The sequence below is a fragment of the Microcaecilia unicolor genome, chromosome 3 (assembly GCF_901765095.1).
Source record: "Microcaecilia unicolor chromosome 3, aMicUni1.1, whole genome shotgun sequence".
In the NCBI taxonomy this organism is placed as follows: Eukaryota; Metazoa; Chordata; class Amphibia; order Gymnophiona; family Siphonopidae; genus Microcaecilia; species Microcaecilia unicolor.
The window spans coordinates 326,965,778-326,984,167 of NC_044033.1; the positions used below are offsets into that span (position 1 = coordinate 326,965,778).

Here is an 18,390-nt window from a genome sequence, read left to right on the forward strand (position 1 = left end):
GGGACAAAATCCTCCCATTTCTTGAGCACAAAGAAATACCTGGAATAGAATCCTTTCCCTTCTTCCCCTGGTGGCATGGGTTCAATCGCACTGGCCTGTAGACGGGCAGAGATTTCTTCTACTAGTACCTGCTTGTGCCAAGAGCTGATGAATGATACTCTCGGTTGGCAATTTGGTGGTCTTTGACGCTAATGCAGGGTGTAACTGAAACAGACTATTTGAAGAACCCACCGGTTGGAGGTTAGAAGGGAATATCTATATAAGAAAAAATTCAGCCTCCCCCCTACCAGTAGGCTGCCTGGGTTCCTGGAACCAGTCAAAAGCTCGTTCCTTGTATCAACTGGTGAGCTGACTGGGACTCCTGAGGTCGGGACTGACAAGGCTGAGAATGATGGGCCTGGGAGTTCTAGGCAGAACAAGTGGAGGAAACTTATGCCTTTGAGAGTAGTAGGGTCATTGCCACTCAAAAACCTTGTAGATGAAGAGGTTGCAGCTGAAGATTGCTGAGACAGAGTCTGGATAGTATCAGTATGTTTCTTTCTTTAAACATTTCTAAACTGCACTATCCAATTGTCCTAGGCAGTGTACATCTGAATCATAAACAGTGAAAGACACACACACAAAGCAGAACAACAAACGACAACAAAGAATCATTAAATTAACTCATCTCCTGAAGCCACCCCCCTTTATAAAACCAGTGAAAGAGAGACCATCAGGTGGAGATTTACGTCTCTCAAGGTGGGGAGGGAACAGAAAGTACCCCATAACACTCCTCTAAAAAGTAATGAGGGTCCTCTTCAGAGTCCCGTGAGTGGTTCCAGTCAGACTACTCACCGTACTTAGACTGGACTGAGTGAGTCTGTGCCTACCTCTTGCTCTGGCTTAGTGGAACCACATCTATACCCCGAAGAGCGCAGAGGTACAGCCCTACCCTCAGACTCTGGGGAAGCTTCCTCCCCCAATGTCGAGAGCGGTACTGCATGAGTCAATGTCAACACCCTTTGAGGCACCAGTGCTAGATGCCAGTTCCTGAGACTCATCCAAGCCTCGCTACAGGCATGGATGGTGCCTTAGGAAGAGTCTGGGGCTGATATGTAGGTGGCGCAAGCATCCTTGATGCCTGAGTGGATTGGAACTGCTCAGCAAAGGAAGGCATTGGCAAAAGTGGGGAAGCCAGAAGAGAGGTAGCTGTGAAGGTGTCAGTGCTGAACTGGAAGCAGGAACCTGGCTGCTTGGAGATTTGTGCATCGGAACCTCTTCCAAAGAGGGGGAGCACGCCACTCAGTGCTGGTGCTTCTTGGGTACTGGTGATGCCGATGCCCTGGAGCTGCCGGCACTGTGTGTCAAAGAGGGCCGATGCTTATGCTTCTTGGGCTCTCCCGGACACTCAGAATCATGGTCCTTCAGTGCCGATGAAGACGACATCAAACCCGTACAAGCTTTTCAATGTCAGGTGTGATACTAACTGGTCCCCAGGGTCTACTTTCAGCGCCCAATGTCGAAAGAGGTGGAGACCTCTTTGATACCGGTACACTCTCAGCGGTAGTCGAAGTCTTGGCAGTCCTCTGCGCCCTCAACTGCATTTTTGTAAACAAAGAGAACAAGAGTTTGGCCCAAGGCACCTGATACACCAAGAGTGCAGGTCCATCATGGAAATTACCCAACTACACTGGGCGCACCTTCTGAAGTCATTGGGAGACTTCTTGGACACTGAGAGAAAAATTGCGGCCAAATTCAACTCCTTAACTGTTAACTGTAAAAAGGGGCAGCAGCATTCAGTGTTCCAGCCTAAATGGGCCTTCAACTCGAAAAAAGAAAGGAAACTTGAAGAGCTGAATATACTAAAAAAAAAAAACCCAATTAAAAGGTAACAGAATAAAATGAAGTGTAAGGATAAAATAATTACGAAAGGGACAAAAATACCCACACAGGAAGGCATTGTTAAAGCAAAGAAAAAAATGCACTGAGAGAACACAATGACATGCACTCCCTGCTCCACGGCAACACGAAGACTGAGGGACCCCCACTCGCGCATCAGGCAGAAAGGCACCAACACATGAATGGTGGGATGCTGCCAGAAATTACTACATTCAGCTTGCTAGTCAGATGAAATTTCTACATTCAAACTTGCTCCATCAGATGACGTCACCCAGTTGTGTGACTGCAACTGGCCTGCTTGATCTCAGAGAAAGGGTGGTAACAGCAATTGAATCATCTTCAAGCCCTAAAGGAAGTTTTTTCCACTTAACTCAGCAGTGTGGGGGCACTTCTATAAGTGGCTGACTCCTTTTAGATGCCCCAAAGCTGCATGAGAACCTATCCTATAACTGCATCTGGATGCCTAGAAATACTCTAGACTACTATTTTAGCTCGGCATTGGCGAGCCTATATATACGCGACCGAAGTTAGAGAGATCTGGTGTAACTGCAATTGCATTCGCACAAGTGTAGCAAGGGCATATGTAATTTACAGTATTATGTAATGTAATTTACAGTATTATGCAAGTTGCCTGCGTGTCAGCCCTGCCCATGCTCCACCTATGTGACTGCCCCTTACAGTTCATCACTGTGCTAATTACATGCTGCCATTTATGCACATTACGTATCCTTTACCCGCAAGACTGACAGCATTCTGTACTTTACATGCTCAAGAAGAGCAAAAGAATGCATTATTTACCCTTAATGCAAGTTTGGCAGTACAACACAAACAAAATAACCAGATGAGCATTTCAATATTATGCAAACTGAATAACATGTAACTTTGCAAGCTGAATTACTTGTGGAAAGATGCCACTTTTGAGCTGTAATTTTTCTCTCTCAGAAGCATCAATCCACTTACATACAATCTGATGCTCCTGGGAAGCCTCTTAAAGGGGTGGGTGCCACTACTTGAAACTCTATGCCATGATCACCCCCTCCCCACAAAGAGTCCAAGCACACCTTGGCGCCTACCAAGGGAGGGGGAGCTCCCTTGTCATTTTGAGTCTGCTAGCCAACAGGGCAACTGGGGATTGCTCTTGCCTCTACACTAGCCAACAGGGGACCCCTGGTAGGTACCAGGAGAGTGGTGGGGAAGGAATAAGGGCTTATGGACTGGTGGGGTTGTCAAGTGTGTGTGTGTGTGTGTGTGGGGGGGGGGGGGGGGAATATATTCAACCACTGACCCCTATCAGGCCCACTATATTTTAGTTACTGCAGCCAGAAATGAGTGATGATGTAACTACAGCAACACAAAAAGAAATTTACCATGAAAGTTACTAACCTATGGTATCAAGCTTTGAGTCACCAGATTAGTGACTCTCATGGTAAACTGAGCTGTGGTAAAATGCATTATTTTACCACAGCTTAATAACTATCCCCTTAACAATGTCCCTAAATGAATGCATGACCGAGTTTGAAATGACTTTCTAGCTCAGTGCATCTCAATCTTTTTGTGGCTGTGACCCTACAATTGTGGCTATATAAAATAGTGTGATCCTGTGAAGGTGCAGAATGATACACCTATGGAAAAGCCCACCTAGCTCAAGACCTTAAACACAGGTTCTGTGACCCCATCTGGGGTCTCGACCCACAGTTTGGGAAGCTCTGTTCTAGCTTATCTAAGAATGGTCACGCAGGTGTCCCTGCAGAGTAGAGGAACAGCCTAGTGGTTAGTGCAGTGGACTTAAATCAAGGGACTCAGGTTCAAATCCCACTAACATTTTTATTTATTGCGAGCCCTCCAGAAACAGAAAAATATCTACTGTACCTTAATATATAAGGCACCTACAAGCATGAAGGCTAATGAAGTGGTGTAAATTAAAGTATAGTAGGCATTTTTCTGTTTTTGGAAGGCTCACAATAAAAAAAAACAAAAAAAAAACGAGAGTTAAAAATTGGATTTGAAATTGGATCCCTTGGTTTAAAGTCCACTGCACTAATCACTAAGGCAATTCCTCAGGCTTGCTTCCTACTTTGCTAAGAATGTCCATAATACCAGAAGCTGTCAGAGCCTGGTATCCCTTTCAGTTTCATTTTCAGGAGAAAGGGTGGGGGACAGCAACCACTGGGAGATTAAGTAGGTGTCACTCCTCCAGTAATCAGCTGCTCAATCAGAGCATCTTTTTGCATCCTGAACGTGACTGGATCAGGTCTAACTTAGAAAGCCCTTCTTTTCAGACTTGGACGTTTCTTCCCGTTCTGTAATCACTGTTGGACATCCTGATTTTGGGCTCACCCTAGCCCCACCCATAACACGCCTCCTTGCTATTTGGATGTACTGCAGTATTCAACATCCCTTTTCTACCTTTGAAAAATTGGGATTTGGATGTTTCAAGCATATGGACGTCTGTATATTTCAAAAATGAACGTCTTAAGTTATCTACACTACTGAAGTAATATGAAAAGAGAGGAAAAATGTACTCTCAATTTAACAGGATACAGATTATTTTGCAGTGCAAGTAACTTTTATTCTACACATATTCATAACAATGGTTGGCGAATGTACAGTTACAGCACAAATCTATACTAGGAAGAGCAGCCAACATGCCCTTGAAGAAGAGCAGCCAATATGCCCTTGAAGTTTATATAGTTATATAGATACACAAGACAAACTCAAAAGTAATTAAAAAGAAAAAAAAACTGATTAATAATTAACACTATTAATCCCTTAACTTACCAATGTATATTGCAGAGTGCTGAAACACTTTTGGGCTCATTTTCAAAAGAGAAGGGCGCCCATCTTTCGACACAAATCGGGAGATGGGGGTCCTTCTCTCAGGGTCGTCCAAATTGGCATAATCGAAAGCCGATTTTGGGCGCCCTCAACTGCTTTCCGTCGTGGGGACGACCAAAGTTCACGGGGGCGTTTCAGAAGCATAGCGAAGGCGGGACTGGGGTGTGCTTAACACATGGGCGTCCTTGGCCGATAATGGAAAAAAGAAGGGCGCCCCTGACGAACACTTGGCTGACTTTACTTGGTCCTTTTTTTTGTTACGACCAAGCCACGAAAAGGTGCCCGAACTGACCAGATGACCACCGGAGGGAATCGGGGATGACCTCCCCATACTCCCAGTGGTCACTAACCCCCTCAAAAAAAAATTATTTTTAATTATTTTTTGCCAGCCTCTATGCCAGCCTCAAATTTCATACCCAACTCCATGACACCAGTATGCAGGTCTCTGGAGCAGTTTTAGTGGATACCGCAGTGCACTTCAGGAAGGCTGACCCAGCCCCCCCCCCCCCACCTGTTAAACTTGTGGTGGTAAATGTGAGCCCCCCCAAAACCCACTGTACCCACATCTAGGTGCCCCCCTTCATTCGTAAGAGCTATGGTAGTGGTGTACAGTTGTGGGGAGTGGGTTTTGGGGAGCTCAGCACACAAGGTAAGGGAGCCATGCACCTGGGAGCTTTTTCTGAAGACCACTGCAGTGCCCCCTAGGGTGCCCAGTTGGTGTCCTGGCATGTCAGGGGGACCAGTGAACTACGAATGCTGGCTCCTCCCATGACCAAAGGGCTTGGATTTGGTCGTTTCTGAGATGGGCGTCCTCAGGTTCCATTATCGCCGAAAATCAGGGACGACCATCTCTAGGGACGACTATCTCTAAGGGCGACCTAAATGTGGAGATTTGGGCGTCCCCGACTATATTATCGAAACGAAAGATGTCCGCCTATCTTGATTCGATAATACGGGTTTCCCCGCCCCTTCACCGGGACGTCCTGCGAGGACGCCCTGAGGAAAACTTTGGCGCCCCATTCGATTATGCCCCTCTTTGTCTCTCCTTGCACAGACATAATAGTAAATGCTAGTTTAGCTCAGCACATAACACCTGGTTCAAACTCAGGTTTTAAAAGTAGCTGATTGTTTTCTCATATAAGAAGACAAACAGATCTACAAGAAAATAGTGCTATCCAAAAATCATACAAGTGAAACAAATCCCAATATTAATTCAGGGTATCTGATATGAACTGCAATGCAGCTCAACAGCCACATTTGCCCATCTCAAATCTCCTGAAAGATTGTCCCTGGGACAAAAAAAAAAGCCCTCTGAGCTGCTCTCCCATTTGATAATTAATAGATCACAAATTTATAGGGGTGGGGGTGGGGTGGGGAGAGAATATTTGGTTAAATTTGGCTTCCCTGTTAGATTATCAACCTGTAAAAACCTATACAAGTCAGGATAAAACACAAAATCATGTTAAAATATCACCATTACTTCTAAACAAATGCTTTGTTATTTCAAAAGCACATATGTATGATAGCAATGTTCTAACAGGTACTGTTGTTTAAATTGTTGATTTCTGAATTTTCAATTAGACAAAAATAACTAACCCCCGTTTACTAAGCCACGCAGCAATACTGACACAGCCCATTCAATGTGAATGGGCTGTGTTGGCATTAGTGCACCAGAGCAACTGCTAGTGCACCTTAGTAACCCGGGGGGGGGGGGGGGTAAAATATCTACTATTTTTTTGGAAAATGAAATTATGAAAGTCAATACACAAAATGTATATCCTGTTCTGAATCTGATCAAAAAAATACTGTCTTGAAATAATTCAGTTAAATTATAACTATTTGAAAACTCACTTCCCCTTCAAAATAGCATGAGAAAACAAATGGTCCGACTGCTTGTTGAGGAATCCAAACCATCAGGAGTGTATGAGCTCACATAGTTAATTAAAAATTCATCCATGCTAACTTTATAATTCAAAACTAAAAATGCAAAAATAAAACATTATATTAAAAATTTAAGAATATAAATAGCCTTTTAAAGGACAGGTTATCCTTAAAGATTTCATTTCTCTGTAATTTAGAGTTTTGTTATGTACCTTAAATGTTAACTCTCTACTAAGTCTAACATGAAACTACAGCTAAGATGAATCTCCCTGTCCTGGCTTCAGCAAGGGAGAGTATTTCTGAAGATGGAGCATTTTTTGGTAATGTTAACACTAAGAAAAAAAATAGCTTGGAAATTAATTTTAAAATGAAACATTTTGCAAGTTGCAAGAAATATATTAAAGGTTCTCAGTAATGACCTCAAACATATTTTCTTTACTTAAAAACATACACTACTGATGGGTTCAGTTTTTCAGTGATAAAGAACAATAAACCTGTTTGTGTATTTTAGAAAAGTTGAGAAAATCTACAGTTTTACTTTGCCTCAAAAGCTACAACTAGACTTTGATTCTTCTAATATAAGAGCTGGGATGTTTTATTAGTTAATACTTTAGCATTTCATTTTTTTTGTGTGTAATTTTTTTTGGCATAGTGAGAAAGATAAAAATTGTAACTGCCAGATTTCACAGCAGAGATAAAGACAAACTGTATATTACTGCCATACCTTCCACATAAGAAAACAAAAGAGAGAAAACAAATGCACTCAATACAGTATGGTGTGGGATTATCAATGAGGACTACCATTTAAGATGCGTTATTTTACTGTTAACCCCAGTTATTATTAACAAGGTCTCACTGCATAAAAATGGGACCTGTGCTAAAATAGCACGAGTTAGTAGTAAAATAACACATCTTAATAGTAACCCACATTCATACTACCCCTCTTAATGTCTTGCCTGGGAGGTTGACGTCACCTGATAAAAATGCCTCCAAACTCATATCCTACAATCCAGGAACAAACAAGTAGTTTTTCCCAGTGACAGTATTAAAACGTTTCATGTAAAAATTTGTGCGCCAAACATTCAGCGCGAGCAAACACAAACAAAATACTTCAAAACTGCTAGTGCCTACCCACGACAACAAACATATGACAAAAGTCAATGCAAACTGTCTGGCTCCATGCTCATAAGTGGTAAAATTAAAACCTACTTAATTTTCCTAGTGTTTCATCTTCTTAAAGCAGCAAGGACAAACTATATATTAGCAACCATTTTAATTTAATTTATTATCTCTGCTTTTCTGCTACTTAAAGAAGGTGAATAACATTTTAGTAATTTTATCATTTTCATTTGTATAATTCAAACTAATGTTTTTTTGCTGTGAATGTGTGAACATACACACATTCAAACATGACTTTACAGTTTTCTATACAAATATTTACATACATATTATATACATGTTAATTTGACTGCATAATATTTTCAGTATAATTTACAATCTAATACATGGGGTTGTTACGGTAGTCTTGCAAGAGTGATATAAGCCTTTTGCAAAAGTTACATTAAACATGAACTACTGTATAGTTAAACCAGTATATAGGTTTAAAAAAATACAATACCTGGAACACTGTTATCAAACAAGCATGTTTTATTAGCATCTAAAAACAGTATGCACCCAACACTGAAACATACTTTTTCATTTCTTTTTTTCTCATTTGTTTTGCACTCACCGCAGTACGAGGAACAAATCACAGACACTTACTTTGGAGATAACAGAGATCATAATGTAGATTTTACATAATTGGACTTTTTCCAATCTCTGTATTGTGCTCCTCAATTTTCCAGAGCATTTTTTTTTTTGCCAAATAGCTAGAACATGAAATATCACAGCTTTGTTTATATTTTAAAATTCTGTAGCAGCCTAAAAGCATGAACAAGACGTGCCAACACCTGTTGTTTTCAAGTATAACTTCCATATTCAAATCACTGGTAGCATTTAAAAAATCAATTTCTTCCATAGGAAGTCTCTTTGTTTGACAAGCTGTTACTGATCTTTTTGACATTAAAAGCAACTTGGGGCAATATATCTGATTTCTCATAGAAATAAAAATTTCTACCTATCATGTTCAAATTAAGAACAGTCTATACAAGACAGTTTTACACTTATTTAAGTGAAAGATGAACATAAACAGATTAATTTAATTCTGGCTGACAAAAAACTAACTACTAAGGTCCAGTCAGCCATTTATCTATTACAGAGAGATGACAACTTTACAAAAGGTATCTTTTACCTACTGAATGATGATTATGTCCCCTCAGTTTCTGTGCTTTCTACCACTGGTTGACTTTCTATATCAGCGTCTGTCTCATTCTTCTCTTCGCTTATCTTGTCTGATGATGTCAGTTTTTCAGAAAGTTCAGGATCATTCTGTTTTTGCACTGTTGGTGGCTTGCTTTCTGTCTCTGCATTTTCACCATTTATCTGGGGCATATTAGTTTTTTGTGTTGTGGTGCTCTCTGTAAAATATTCAAAAACCTCTGGATGTGAAGGAGACCAGTTGCTCTGTTCTCTGTCTTTTCCAAATTTGTTGTCATTAGTATCTCTGTCAAAGTAGAAATCTCTGTCATCCCTATCATCCCTCTGCCTTTCCCAGGATCTTTTGTGGTCATCAATATCTATGTTACACTCTTGTTCAAATCCTCTGTTCCAATTGGAACTACTTCTAGTATCAAATCTGAAGTTTCCATGTCGAAATCGGTCCCTATCTTCATGAAAGCCCTTAGGACTTCCAAAGTGAGGTGATGTGTGATACTGTCTTTCATCATAATCTCCTTTGTGACCCCAATGCTTGTCTGAATTGAAACCAAAATGGTCTCTTCGACCATGGATCTCTAAAGGTGGTCTTCCAAAATGTTCCCTTCCTTCAAGTGGTGGTCTTCCAAAATGTTCTCTCATATCAAATGGTGGTCTTCCAAAATGTTCCCTTGCCTCAAACGGTGGTCTTCCAAAATGCTCCCTTGCCTCAAACGGTGGCCTGTCAAAGGGCTCCCTTGCGTCAAACGGTGGCCTGTCAAAGGGCTCCCTTGCGTCAAATGGTGGCCTGTCAAAGGGCTCCCTTGCGTCAAACGGTGGCCTGTCAAAGGGCTCCCTTGAGTCAAATGGTGGCCTGTCAAAGGGCTCCCGTGTGTCAAACGGTGGCCTGTCAAAGGGCTCCCTTGAGTCAAACGGTGGCCTGTCAAAGGGCTCCCTTGAGTCAAACGGTGGCCTGTCAAAGGGCTCCCTTGAGTCAAATGGTGGCCTGTCAAAGGGCTCCCTTGCGTCAAATGGTGGTCTGTCAAAGGGCTCCCTTGCGTCAAATGGTGGTCTGTCAAAGGGCTCCCTTGCATCAAACGATGGTCTGTCAAAGGGCTCCCTTGTGTCAAATGGTGGTCTGTTAAATGGCTCCCCTGAATCAAATAGTGGTCTGCCAAAGGGATCTCTTGCGTCAAACGGAGGCCTTAGAAGACCATCTTTAATATCTACTGATGGTGGCCTGAGAAGTCCAACTCTAATATCTGCTGGTGGTGGCCTGGGAAGTCCAACTCTAATATCCATTGGTGGTGGCCTGAGAAGACCAACTCTAATATCCATCGGTGGTGGCCCAAGAAGACCAACTCTAATATCTGTTGGAGGCCTAAGGAGACCATGTCGAGCATCTGCCACTGGCCTTATTAGACCTTCTTGGGATTCCACCTCTGGTCGCCTTGGACCATCCTGAGATTCTACCTCTGGCCTGCCTAGACAAAGACCATCAAGAATGCCTGCTGCTGGCCTCCTTACATTATCAAGGGAATCAGCTGTCGGCAGTCTTAAACTATCATGGGCATCTGCACCTGGTCTTCCTGAATCATCATGGGCATCAGCAGTTAGCCTTCCGGGATCATCACGGGCATCGGGAGTTGGCCTTCCGGGATCATCACGGGCATTGGGATTTGGCCTTCCTGGATCATCATGGAGTTTTGCTGCTATTCTTTCCAAATTTGGGACTTCTGCTACTGGCCTTTGTACACAATCTTTTACATTTGTTGCTGGTTGCACCTGACCATCTTGGATTTCTGCTTTTGTTTCTCCCAAATTAGCTCTTCCACTTTTGTGCATGCTTTCTATTGATGTTGGCTTTCTAAGGTTCTCTTGATTTTCCACAGGTGGAAAACGATAATCCTGGTCTCTTTCCTGCTGGACATCACTGTTAAGTGATATCTTTTTGTCTTGATTAGAAAAACTATCATTTTGTCTTACTGGTGTTCCCAAATCTCTCTCTTTTCGGTTGAAAATATCAACTGGTGGGAAGGTGCTCTGAGTCAATGGATGTAATGGATGATCAATTATTGGTGGAGGTGGAATATTTTGAGGGGGTGGCATTCCAGGTTGCATTATATTAAATCTTGATCCGGGTGTTTGTGGTATTATTCCAGGACGGATATCTAAGAAAGGCATTCCAGGTAATCGAGCAGAGAGATTTAAATGGTGAATAGTTGGAGCTCCTGGTAGTGGCAGCATTCCCAAAATTCCAGAACTTCTTGAGACATTCTGGGCAACTGAAAAATAGACATTAAAAAAACATTAAGTGCAAAATATAGGAGGCAAAATTACTACTATTTTGCAACGATGTTCTGTACAAATCATTAATATTCTGCAAAACATCATATACTTTTGTTTAGCATAATTATATTACCCCACATCATAAGATAAGACATAGTAGGGCTCTGCCTTACTGACACCAAGTGTAACAAGAAAATACATGAAATCAATAGTCCACTGCAAACCCAATCCTGCAGTCCCACAAACCAAAAACAAACCAGCCCTACACACCACCCAGTTAATAGTAGTCAGCTAAACAGAAGAATAAAGTTGTTTTGATTCTCATCACTTCCCCCAAGGACAGGATGCAATTCCTGTCAGACAACTTAATTTAAATACAATTTATACACATGTAACTGTTAAAAATATTGATGCATAGCATATTGATGGAAAATAAGGATCAGATGATGAACTACTTGCTACTGTGCTGGCAGAAAACCTCTCTCCTCCTTAACCTGCCCTACCTGCCCCAAATATGCTTAAATCCTGCCATTGTTGTTTGGCTAATACCATCACTTCTAGAAGTCTGTTCCAATGTTAATCACTATTTAGATTCTCTCTCTCTCTCCAGACATAGTATGGCCACCTATCCTTAAATGTCACTTTCTAATACTTCATTAAAGTGTGCTATATGTGTGATTCGCTAAGAGAAAAAGTACAAAAAGTGGGGTTACAAATAACAAAGATAAAGGCTATAAAGATTTGGAGGGGCAACTTTAGTTTTGTGCACTACAGGGTTAGTGGAATGGGACTACGCAATTTGTTTCACAACGTTGATGTTTTTCATGTTCTACAGCCTAAAATCTGCAGATACCTAAAAAGTGGGGTAAGTGATTTCTACATAAGTACATAAGTAATGCCACACTGGGAAAAGACCAAGTGTCCATCGAGCCCAGCATCCTGTCCACGACAGCGGCCAATCCAGGCCAAGGGCACCTGGCAAGCTTCCCAAACGTACAAACATTCTATACATTTTATTCCTGGAATTGTGGATTTTTCCCAAGTCCATTTACTAGCGGTTTATGGACTTGTCCTTTAGGAAACCGTCTAACCCCTTTTTAAACTCTGCCAAGCTAACCGCCTTCACCACGTTCTCCGGCAACGAATTCCAGAGTTTAATTACGCGTTGGGTGAAGAAACATTTTCTCCGATTTGTTTCAAATTTACTACACTGTAGTTTCATCGCATGCCCCCCAGTCCTAGTATTTTTCGAAAGCGTGAACAGATGCTTCACATCCACCTGTTCCATTCCACTCATTATTTTATATACCTCTATCATGTCTCCCCTCAGCCATCTCTTCTCCAAGCTGAAAAGCCCTAGCCTCCTTAGTCTTTCTTCATAGGGAAGTCGACCCATCCCCGCTATCATTTTAGTCGCCCTTCGCTGCACCTTTTCCAATTTCACTATATCTTTTTTGAGATGCGGCGACCAGAATTGAACACAATACTCAAGGTGCGGTCGCACCATGGATCGATATAATGGCATTATAACATCCTCACACCTGTTTTCCATACCTTTCCTAATAATACCCAACATTCTATTCGCTTTCCTAGCCGCAGCAGCACACTGAGCAGAAGGTTTCAGTGTATTATTAACGACACCCAGGCCCCTTTCTTGGTCCGTAACTCCTAACGTGGAACCTTGCATGACGTAGCTATAATTCGGGTTCTTTTTACCCACATGCATCACCTTGCACTTGCTCACATTAAACGTCATCTGCCATTTAGCCGCCCAGTCTCCCAGTCTCGTAAGGTCCTTCTGTAATGTTTCACAATCCTGTCGCGAGTTAATGACTTTGAATAACTTTGTGTCATCAGCAAATTTAATTACCTCGCTAGTTACTCCCATCTCTAAATCATTTATAAATATATTAAAAGCAGCGGTCCTAGCACAGACCTAGGGTTACTCTCATGGGCGTAGACTGGGGGGGGGGCGAGGGGGGGCAATGCCCCCCCCAAACGCAGGGCCAGCAACAGGCAGCTCTCCCTTCGCCCCGCCCTCTCCCCGTTCCTTCTCCTCCCCCCCCGGCCCCCCCCCGTGAGCCGGCTCTCCTCCCTCCCTCCGTATCCGTCCCTCACCGACCTGATCTTCGAATCCTTTGCCTGCCCGCTAGGCGCTAGCGCTCTCTCCCCTGCTGGTTCGCGCTTTAAAAATGGCCGCCGAGACTTTCAGAGGCGGCCTCGCGAGATCTCGGCGGCCATTTTGAAGCGTGAACCGGCAGTGGAGAGTCAGCGCTAGCGGGCCAAGCAGGCGAAGAATTTGAAGATCAAGTTGGTGAGGGACGGATCCGGAGGGAGGGAGGAGAACTGGCTCGCTGGGGGGGAGAGAGGGCGGAATGAAGGGAGGGCAGGGGAGAGGAGAGGAGGGTCACTGCTGGACTGGGTGGATGGAGGGCAGGGGAAAGGAGGGCCACTGGGTATGGGGGCAGGGGAGAGGAGGGTCACTGCTGGACTGGGTGGATGGAGGGCAGGGGAAAGGAGGGCCACTGGGCATGGGGGCAGGGGAGAGGAGGGTCACTGCTGGACTGGGTGGATGTAGGGCAGGGGAAAGGAGGGCCACTGGGCATGGGGGCAGGGGAGAGGAGGGTCACTGCTGGACTGGGTGGATGGAGGGCAGGGGAAAGGAGGGCCACTGGGCATGGGGGCAGGGGAGAGGAGGGTCACTGCTGGACTGAGTGGATGGAGGGCAGGGGAAAGGAGGGCCACTGGGCATGGGAGAGGAGGGTCACCGCTGGACTGAGTGGATGGAGGGCAGGGGAAAGAGGGCCACTGGGTATGGGGGCAGGGGAGAGGAGGGTCACTGCTGGACTGGGTGGATGGAGGGCAGGGGAAAGGAGGGCCACTGGGCATGGGGGCAGGGGAGAGGAGGGTCACTGCTGGACTGGGTGGATGGAGGGCAGGGGAAAGGAGGGCCACTGGGCATGGGGGCAGGGGAGAGGAGGGTCACTGCTGGACTGGGTGGATGGAGGGCAGGGGAAAGGAGGGCCACTGGGCATGGGGGCAGGGGAGAGGAGGGTCACTGCTGGACTGAGTGGATGGAGGGCAGGGGAAAGGAGGGCCACTGGGCATGGGAGAGGAGGGTCACTGCTGGACTGAGTGGATGGAGGGCAGGGGAAAGAGGGCCACTGGGTATGGGGGCAGGGGAGAGGAGGGTCACTGCTGGACTGGGTGGATGGAGGGCAGGGGAAAGGAGGGCCACTGGGCATGGGGACAGGGGAGAGGAGGGTCACTGTTGGACTGGGTGGATGGAGGGCAGGGGAGAGAAAAGAAATGCTGGACATGGATGGAGGGGAGGAAAGAGTGAGGAAGGAGATGAGATGAGGGAAAAGGAAGAGAGGAAAAAAACTGCACATGGATGAAGAAAATAGGCAGAAGCTGAGGACCAGAAATGAAGAAGAAAGGAGGAAAGAAATAAATGGAAAGGAAGCCCTGGAAACGGAGTTAAGAGGACAGACAGCAGCAGAATCAGATACTACTACTACTTAGTATTTCTATAGCGCTGCCAGGGTTACACTGGACCAGCATGATCAGAAAAACAGTCACCAGACAACAAAGGTAGAAAAAAATTCATTTTATTTTCATTATAGTGTTTGGAATATGTTCACTTTGAGAATCAGGTGCTCAACATTAAAAGTTTATATTTACTTATTTATACCCCCCCCCCCCCCAGGCTCTCTCCCCGGCTATAGCCAGCTGTGCAATTTGGGGGGGGGGGGGGCGCAGAGGGGGACCGGGGGGAGAGCCTGTTAAACATTTACCAGCACACCACTGCCTGTCGCCAAACCCGCTGCCTCTCTGATTCAGTGGCTATCCATTGGCAAACGAACACTGGTTATTCCCAAAAAAGCCAGCTCTTGCTCCCTTCCTTCCTCCATATTAGCATAATTTGCAAATACATATATGCAAATGAATATGCTAATATGCCCCACCCCTTCCTTTGCCCCCCCCCCCCCCCCCAAATGAAACAGTCAAACTACGCCTATGGTTACTCTCATTTTTTAAAGATGTAATAGATTCGTACCTGAGGATGAAATTTTGCAGGATTAAGCAGTTGAAACTCCTTTACCATTTGGCATAAATAAGTTACAAACTCCACTTGTAGTACCTTTTTGCTCAGCGGGTCACATATTGCAAGACGACCTTGCAACACTGTGAGACTGGGCATTCAAATGGCAGATGAAAGTTAATGGAGCAAGTGCAAAGGGATGCACATAGGAAACAGCAACCCAAACTACAGCTACATGATGCAGGATTCCACATTAGTCTCCACTCAGGAAATGGTTCTAGGTGTCATCACTGATATGTTGAAATCCTCTGCTTAGTGTGCAGCACCAGCCAAGAAAGCAAATGGAATGTTAGGAATTATTAGGAAAGGAATGCAGAATGTAATAGAGAATATCATAATACCTTTATATCATTCCATAGTGCGACTGTACCTCAAATATCGTATACAATTCTGGTCACTGCATCTAAAAAAAGGGCAACCAAAAAGGCATACCCTACGGACCCAACTTAATGCCGAGATCCTGCTACACAATGAAACCAAAGTTTGCAATGGGCATAATGTCCTCTCTATGATTCTAAATGATTCTGTAACACCTGAACCTTATCCTACGCTTCCCAAATGTGTATGTAACACATGAACCTTATCCTACCACACATCACACTGTATTTGTTCTTTACCGGACTGGGTGAACGCCTTTACGGTACTATGTAAGCCACATTGAGCCTGCAAATAGGTGGGAAAATGTGGGATACAAATAATAATAATAATAAAACTGATGGAACAACTCCCCGTTAAGAAAGGCTAAAGAGATATATTTAAGCCCTGGAATTTGTTGGCAGAGAATGTGGTAAAATCTATTAGCATAGCAGGGTTTAAAAAGGTTTGCACAAGTTCCTGGAAGAAAAGTTCATAAACTGTTATGAAGGTGGACTTCAGGAAAATGAACTGTTTATTCCTGAGATAAGCAGCATGGAACTACTCTTTTGGGATCCAACCAGGTACTGGTGTCCTGGGATTGGCTCTATTGGAAACAGTATACTGAGCCTGATGGATCTTCTGTCTGTTCAATTACAACAATGCTTACATACTTATCCTTATGTACTGCTCTCTCCTTGTGACTCTGGGCAAGTCACTTAACCCTCCATTGCCCCTGGTACATAATAAGTACTTGAATATATGTAAACTGCTTTGAATGTAGTTGCAAAAAACCTCAGAAAGGCGGTATATCAAGTCTACTACTACTACTACTACTTAACATTTCTAAAGCGCTACTAGGGTTACGCAGCGCTGTACAATTTAACATAGAGGGACGGTCCCTGCTCAAGGAGCTTACAATCTAAAAGACAAGTGAACAGTCAGTCCAAAAGGGGCAGTCAAATTGGGGCAGTCTGGATTTCCTGAAAGAGTTAGGTGCTGAACGCAGCATTGAAGAGGTGGGCTTTAAGCAAAGACTTGAAGATGGGCAGGGAGGGGGCTTGGCGTAAGGGCTCAGGAAGGTTGTTCCAAGCATAGGGTGAGGCAAGGCAGAATGAGCGGAGCCTGGAGTTGGCGGTGGTGGAGAAGGGTACTGAGAGGAGGGATTTGTCCTGTGAACGGAGGTTACGGGTGGGAACGTAAGGGGAGATGAGGGTAGAAAGGTAGTGAAGTCCCATTTCCCTTCCTTATACAGTGCAAGGCCAAATTTAAATAAAACATCAGGAGAATAATTTGAAACATTCAGATATAAATTAATTCATACATTTAATGTACGGTAAGCTGCACCAAATACATAGACATAACTATGTGTGTAAGTTACACACAGAACTGCTACATATCGGCACTTCAACTTGTAAGCCACACATAGAGGTGGATAATGTTGGCTTTATGTATATAACATATATTTGGACTGAACATCCTAGGTTATAGCATATTTTTCTGCATTCCATCCAAATGTATAAGCTATGGGCAGAATATTGGCACCTATAAGAATAACTTACATGTATAATTGGTGCTGCCTCTGGAACACCCTAATCATGCCACCTCCTCTCTCTCTGTAGCGCTATACATATAATACTGCTCAATATATATACAGTGCACTCCATTTAAGTGCACGTCAGTAAAGCGCATGCTCTGTTTAACTGCATGCCGTACTTCGGTCCTGTTTTTGGCACCATCAATTTCTATGGGGACAAACTTCAGTTTAGCGCACCACTGATAAGTGCAAGATTCGCTTATATGCATGGTTTAAGACCGTTCCTCTGCAGGAAAGACTCCGCATAAGCCCGCACGGAATATGGAAGCCGATTGGCGCCTGACCAACGAGATTTAAAATTTACCGCCCCTTTAACTGCCACAGGCAGAATAAGCAAAAGAATGTTGTTAGAGTGTACACTGGGGTCATCACTGTCGTCACGACGGAACTGTAAGACTTTAACACTGACTGAACGAATAGAAGTTCTTAAAAAATTAGAAAACAAAGTTAAGCATCTATTGCTAAAGAATATGGTGTCAATCCTAGTCAAATTTCACGTGTCTTGAAGCAGGAAGATCAGCTTCTGGAAGACTAGCAAAACAATACAAATCCACAACGGAAATGAAAACGGGTAGGAAAAGCTGATGAGGTAGAAAATGCTCTTCTTCGGTGGTTTTCTCGAGTCAGGAGTAGAAAGTTTCCTGTCAGTGGTCCACTGCTTATGGAGAAAGCTAACCAGCTAGCTGAAAGTCTCGGACTAACTGAATTCAAAGCCACTGTTGGATGGTTGGAAAGATGGAAGGAGAGGCACAACATAAAATTCAAGAAACAGCATGATGAGAAAAAAAGACGCTGATGACTCTGGTGCTGAAAATTGGGTTGTTTCAGTTCTTTCTACCATCTTGAACGAGTTTGCACCTCGTGACATTTTCAATGCTGACGAAAACGGTCTCTACTGGCGAGCAATTCCTGATGGAACACTTGCATTCAAACATGCCGAAACTACGGGAGGTAAAACATCGAAGGACCGACTGACGATCCTCCTTTGCTGCAATATGGATGGGAGTGAGAAGTTGGAACCCCTCGTCATTGGAAAAAGCAAACACCCCCGTTTATTCAAGAAAGTTAAGCGACTTCCTGTGTCATACGAGGCTAATGCAAATTCATGGATGACTGGGGAAATTTGGAAGCAGTGGCTAAAGAAGTTAGACACTAGAAT

At 43.9% G+C, this 18,390-nt stretch overlaps 1 protein-coding gene across 1 annotated transcript in view; it reads right to left on the reverse strand.

Annotated features, from left to right (window-relative positions):
- The window catches only part of SCAF8 (SR-related CTD associated factor 8), a 1,046,706-nt gene that overhangs the window by 177,849 nt on the left and 850,467 nt on the right, over nt 1-18,390 (reverse strand). Inside the window, 1 exon segment of the mRNA XM_030198392.1 lies at nt 8,885-11,171. Coding sequence (XP_030054252.1) covers nt 8,899-11,171 — 2,273 coding nt within the window. The 3' untranslated portion in view covers nt 8,885-8,898.